The sequence below is a fragment of the Adiantum capillus-veneris genome, chromosome 7 (genome assembly GCF_014529385.1).
Source record: "Adiantum capillus-veneris isolate H3 chromosome 7, ASM1452938v2, whole genome shotgun sequence".
NCBI lineage: Eukaryota > Viridiplantae > Streptophyta > Polypodiopsida > Polypodiales > Pteridaceae > Adiantum > Adiantum capillus-veneris.
The window spans coordinates 89,024,260-89,030,516 of NC_140937.1; the positions used below are offsets into that span (position 1 = coordinate 89,024,260).

The 6,257-nt window shown below is 41.0% G+C and overlaps 1 protein-coding gene across 1 annotated transcript in view; it reads right to left on the minus strand.

The window, feature by feature from the left end:
• LOC147454194 (flavonoid 3'-monooxygenase-like) overlaps positions 1–6,054 on the minus strand; it is an 11,771-nt gene extending 5,717 nt beyond the window's left edge. Inside the window, exon 1 of the mRNA XM_086516202.1 lies at positions 4,906–6,054. Coding sequence (XP_086372328.1) covers positions 4,906–5,814 — 909 coding nt within the window. The 5' untranslated portion in view covers positions 5,815–6,054. The remainder of the gene's footprint in view (positions 1–4,905) is intronic.
• Positions 6,055–6,257: the final 203 nt, after the last annotated feature.

Below are 6,257 nucleotides of genomic sequence, written 5' to 3' on the forward strand. Positions count from 1 at the left end.
AGCTCGGACATCCATGGGGTAGATCTCGATGCAACTCAAGTATGTAACCGGAGAGGGAGAGAGAGAGAGAGAGAGAGAGAGAGAGAGAGAGAGAGAGAGAGAGAGAGAGAGATAGAGTTGACAAAGAGAGGAATTTTGTGGACAACCCACTATTAGATTTAGCAGAAGTACATCTTCTTGTGTAAATCAGCTTTTGGGATGGTAGATAGGTCAATTTCAACACGTGCATACATGCTTGTGTATTTGTGTATACGTGTGTGTGTGAGTGAGTGTGTGTGTAGAGAGAGAGAGAGAGAGAGAGAGAGAGAGAGAGAGATTAAAAGGGCACTTATCAATGAGAAGAAGAGAGTAGAGAGAGGTTCCATGTATATGTGTGTGTGCATGTGAGTGTGTGTGGAGGGGGAGAGAGAGAGAGAGAAGAAGAAGAAGAAGAAGAAGAAGAAGAAGAGAATTTTAACGTCGTAGGAAACTATCCCAAGAGACCTTAGAGATCTAGCCGACTAGGAGAGTTGAACTCAAGACCTGTTATTCAAGAGGAAAATGGTATAACCTTTCTATCACCCAAGTGTGGTAGATTGGTTATGCCATTTCCCTCTTGCATAAATCTTTCCTCCCCCCTTACCTTCAACAGGCCATCGTGAGTCCTCACCTTGTTTAACTTCAAAGGCTGACACTTGAAGATTGAAAATATTTATAGGTTCCAAGCTTCACAAAAAGAGACACGTGGAGGGCTTCTTTGGCTTTGAAATTTTTAAGCTGCATTATACATAGTAAGATGTATGTATAGAACTTACTAGAATTATGCAAGGTGAAGCTTCACTTTATCATGCAGAGGTGGCGTCTGTGTCAACAAAGTTGTCGTGGAGAAGTGGGTTAGTGCAGTGTATTCAGAGCCACACACTATGTTTGAAAGTTTGATTCTGAACGTACATGTGATTTTTACTAATGGAAATGAGCAAGGGGAAGTGATGGGAAGGATCTGGTGAAGATTTCGGTTAATAAAGCAGGCTGGAGCGAGTAGGTAATAGTAGCTAGTAGGCAAGAAAAGTTAAGACATGTCAAGATGTGAAATGAAAGGTGAAATAAAAAGATCCATTTACTATTTCAAAACTGACATAACATTTAAGGTAAGTTTCAATCATCATTGAAAACATTGAAAGTATATCTAACCCAACTCTCCTCTAAGGCTTCTTTTAGAAAGCCAATAATTGATAAGGTATTCTTGTAGGTAGTAGTAGCTAGTAAGCAAGAAAAGTAAAGACATGTCAAGATGTGAAAAGAAAAGTCAAGACATGTCAAGATGTGAAATGAAAGGTGAAATAAAAAGATCCATTTACTATTTCAAAACTGACAAAACATTTAAGGTAAGTTTCAATCATCACTGAAAACACTCAAAGTATATCTAACCCAAATCTCCTCTAAGGATTCTTTTAGAAAGCCAATAATTGATAAGGTATTCTTAATGGGTTAAAAAAAAACAAGTAAAAGTGTCACGGTGGCTAAAAACAAAAAAAGAAAGTGATAAAGTCGTTAGGTTGAGTTTAACTCGAATCAATGTTCGAAAAAAGATTGCCTCACCTTAGCCTTAAGCTGGTTGAAAACCGAGTCTAGATGGTTACAAACCATGATAAAGGAAAGAAAAACGATAAAATAGTTTAAAAATCTTACAAATTTATGCTAGTTTTTTCGGTTCGCTTCTTTGTGAGGAGGAAATTCAACCGACGATCGCTTTATAAAAGAGACTTTTTCCAATATAGACTATATTTAATTTATAGAATGCAAGAAAAGTCAAGCCATGTGAAGCTGTAAAATGAAATGTGAAATACTCATCAACACACACACACACACACACACACACACACACATATATATATATATGTATGTATGTATGTATGTATGTGTGTGTGTGTGTGTAAAATTTACTAGAATTATGCAAGGAGAAGCTTTACTTACCATTCTAAAACAATAGATGGAAGAAAAGTCAACACATCACCATTCTAAAACAATAGATGGAAGAAAAGTCAACACATCAGTATGTGAAATGAAAGGTGAAATAAAAAGATTCATTTATATATTTTAAAACTCAAATAACATTTAAGATAAATCTCAAGCATCTTTGAAAACATTGAAAGTATGAACCAAACTCTCTTTCAAAGCTTCTTTTAGAAAGCAAACAAGGTGAGGACTCACGATGGCCTGTTGAAGGTAATGGGGAAGGAAAGATTTATGCAAGAGGGAAATGGCATAACCAATCTACCACACTTGGGTGATAGAAAGGTTATACCATTTTCCTCTTGAATAACAGGTCTTGAGTTCAACTCTCCTCGTCGGCTAGATCTCTAAGGTCTCTTGGGATAGTTTCCTACGACGTTAAAATTCTCTTCTTCTTCTTCTTCTCTCTCTCTCTCTCTCTCTCTCTCTCTCTCCCCCCCCCCCCCCCCCCCACCCCCCCCCCCCCCCCACCCCACACACACACATTCACATGTACACACACATATACATGGAACCTCTCTCTACTCTCTTCTTCTCGTTGATAAGTGCCCTTTTAATCTCTCTCTCTCTCTCTCTCTCTCTCTCTCTCTCTCTCTCTCTCTCTCTCTCTCCACACTCACTCACACACGCACACGTATACACAAATACACAAGCATGTATACACGTGTTGAAATTGACCTATCTATCATCCCAAAAGTTGATTTACACAAGAAGATGTACTCCTGCTAAATCTAATAGTGGGTTGTCCACAAAATTCCTCTCTTTGTCAACTCTCTCTCTCTCTCTCTCTCTCTCTCTCTCTCTCTCTCTCCGGTTACATACTTGAGTTGCATCGAGATCTACCCCATGGATGTCCGAGCTTTGTCATAAGCAGGCAAGCCCTCCTCTCTTTATAAAATATACTCAATGTTTGAGTTTTTGTTAATGTCTCTGTCATGTGCATGTACATACATACATGCACTCACTATAGTAATCGATAAATTGAGAGGGAAGGAACACCAACACAGGTGCCCAATGCTAACAATTTTTCAAGCACATTCAGAAATGGTATAGAAGTGTCTCTTTATAGTTATTTTTAAAATTTTAAAAATACACTTGTTTGTTTTCAAAATACACAGATGCCGTTGTGGCAAGGTACGGTAAGTAAAAGTTTGTTAGTATAGTACACCTAATTTGTTCTTGGTAGCCTCTGGGAGAGAACAAATGTGTAATCTTTAGCACCTCAAGGCTCGGCTAAGCTTAAGGTCTTTTTGTAATTTCTTTGAGATTTAAATACATTCACTTACTATTGTGATTTTGGCCAAATTTTTTTATTTGAAAATACACTTTCACAAATTGTTAAGAGATATCAATATTGGTCTTAAAAAAAACCCTTTGAAAAAACAAAGGCAATTTTATCTTTAAAAATTAAGTTCTCATAAAACAATAAAATATCCACAACAATTGTAATTTTTTGTTATGTGCACTTAAGCTGGACTATTTACTTTATGTAAAGTAGAAAGGCTTTTGACTTTACATTTTCCAAAGTCTTTTAGCTATGTGTACTTAAATGGTTGAGTTACTTTGTGTAAAGTAGAAAACCTTCGATTTTCAATTCCCAAAAGTCTTTTCATTTTTTGCAATGTTACTATTCACTTTTGCATTTTAAATCTTCCTACCTTTGAGTTTTGCATTTTAAAATAGAGGTCTTATAAGGTTTTCTCTTGAATGAAGCATTGAGTGACACATGGAGGGTCTCTCATTCCTTAAAAAATTTAAGGTGCTAGAAGTCATTTTTAAGCATGCAAACAAAGTAAATCACTATGGAGGGTTTCTCCTTTCTTAAAAAATTTAAGATGCTTCATATATAGTATAAAAGTCATTTTCAAGCAGGCAAACAAAGTAAATGCTGCCTTAGTTTAAGCTTTCTATTCACAAGACTTTTGAATCCCTTAGGGACACTTGTCTTTCAAAGAAAGTGATGTAAGGAAACAAAAGGGACAACAAAGATATTTTATAAAGAACCTTGTCATGTGGCACTCATCTAGCCAAAGAATCCAACGGCCTCAGTTTTGCAACAACTTTGCACACTTACCCCTATGGCCTTCCACAGCCAAAAAACACTACCTACACATAGTGCAAGTACATAGTTCAAAGATACTTTTAAGAGAAGAAAACCCTAAAAAGAACACAAATGCACAAGAAAGACACAAATGCAGGAATGTGAGGTGGGGCCACCTCTTTATACGGACACAAAATGTCTTTTTACTTTTCACCTTCATATAGGTCTTTTCATTTTCTAAACTCACCCTTTACTTAAGTACTTAAGATGTTTTGAAAGACCTTTTATTTTCTCGAGATTGGGGTGACCTAATTATCCACGTTAACCTCCTGGCTCCTCCCAACCTTGACCTTGCTCTGTGTCTCCTCCCACCCCCCCCCCCCCCCCCCCCCCCCCCCCAAAAGAAAAAAACCCACTCCTCGATAGCTGGGAATCACGTGCAAAGAGAGAGAGAGAGGCCTCCATCGCTCCCTACCCACACCATTGCATGCACCATACGTACGGAGAGAGAGAGAGAGAGAGAGAGAGAGAGAGAGAGAGAGAGAGAGAGAGAGAGGCCTCGCTGGTGCTGCCTCTTATGCTTCCATAAGAGAGAGAGAGAGAGAGAGAGAGAGAGAGAGAGAGGCCTCGCTGGTGCTGCCTCTTATGCTTCCATAGAGAGAGAGAGAGAGAGAGAGAGAGAGAGAGAGAGAGAGAGAGAGAGGCCTTTTTAGAGAGAGAGAACCGACTCCTCTTGTGTCTTCACCTCCAACTAAGAGAGAGAATCTCCACAAGCATCTTTGATTTTTCATTTCTTAATGTGGTGCAGACATAAATGTTCATATTTTTAAAGAAAAAAAGAATAGTCTTCTGAGTATGAGTATAGAGTTTACCAATATGAGACCTATGACATTATCATCTGACATGGTATGTTCAGCATTGGTGGCCAGCAAGATGTCCAGGAAGTCCTCCTCATCAGCGTTCCTCTTTTGTCGCCGCCTCTTGTCGATGATTTCTTGCAGAAGAATTTGAGCTTGGCGGCCACCCGCCTTCATGCGCTTCAAGTAACGGTTGGGGTCGAGCCACGACAGCCAAGGTATGAAATCGCCCACATAAAAGACGCCCATCAGGTAATGAACATCTTCCACCAAATTTAGCAGCTCTAATTGTCCCTTGCCACTCTTTGACGAAACATCCTCTATCTTCTTGCCCATCATCATTCTGCAGATGATATCATTCGTGGTGGCTCGTAATCGTGGCCGCAGCTCCACTTTCTCCTCCCCTCGCCGTCCTGCCTCCAGTACAGCGCGCGCGAGGTTGCGCACCTCTTCCTCTCGCACATGCCTTAACGCCGCCACAAGCTTCACATTCAACAGCTCCAAGTTACATAGCTGACGCATCCTCCGCAAGGTGCTGCTCCCGTAGGGCGCACTCACCATATCTGCATCTAGCAGCATGTGGACGCTCGCTGCTTTGCGCGGATGATTTGCAAATGCGAGGTCGTGGGTGTGCAAAATCTGCTTGGCCATCTCCGCCGTGGAAGCAACTATGGTGCAAACACCCCCGAGGCGCAGACCCATCAAGGGACCATAGCTTTGGGAGAGCTTCCAGAGAGACTGGTGGGGAAGGTCGCCTAGAAGATGTAGGTGGCCGATGACAGGCCAGGCGGGAGGTCCAGGCGGCCATTGCGCAGCTGGCCGCCTACTTGCACTGTTTCCACAAAGCCTTAGCAATGAGGCAATTAATGCGGCCGCAAGCACTACGAGGGGGACGACACCGCTAATTGCAGAGGGCAGCTCCATCTGGGAGTGTGTGTGAGAGAGAGAGAGACAGAGAGAGAGAGAGAGAGAGAGAGAGAGAGAGAGAGAGAGAGAACTGGGGGAGCACACGACTAATTATAGGAGAGAGCAGCTCCATAAAGGAACTCCTCCGGGGAGAGAGAGAGAGAGAGAGAGGAAGAAGAAGAAGAAGAAGAGTATTTTAACGTCGTAGGAAACCATAGCAAGAGACCTTGAAGATCTATCCGACGAGGAGAGTTGAACTCAATACCTGTTATTCAAGAGGGAGAGGCAATATTCCCTGCATTATTTTAAGGGGCTCATCTCTGGACTGATAAATGGGTCCCTCCAGAAGAAATATGGATTCTCGTGGGCCTTCTACTTTTTTGAAGGGCACATCAATCTGCTATCTCCCCCTTTTTTGCACACCAATCCGCTATCTCCCCCATTTTTTTTTGTTCCTTTAC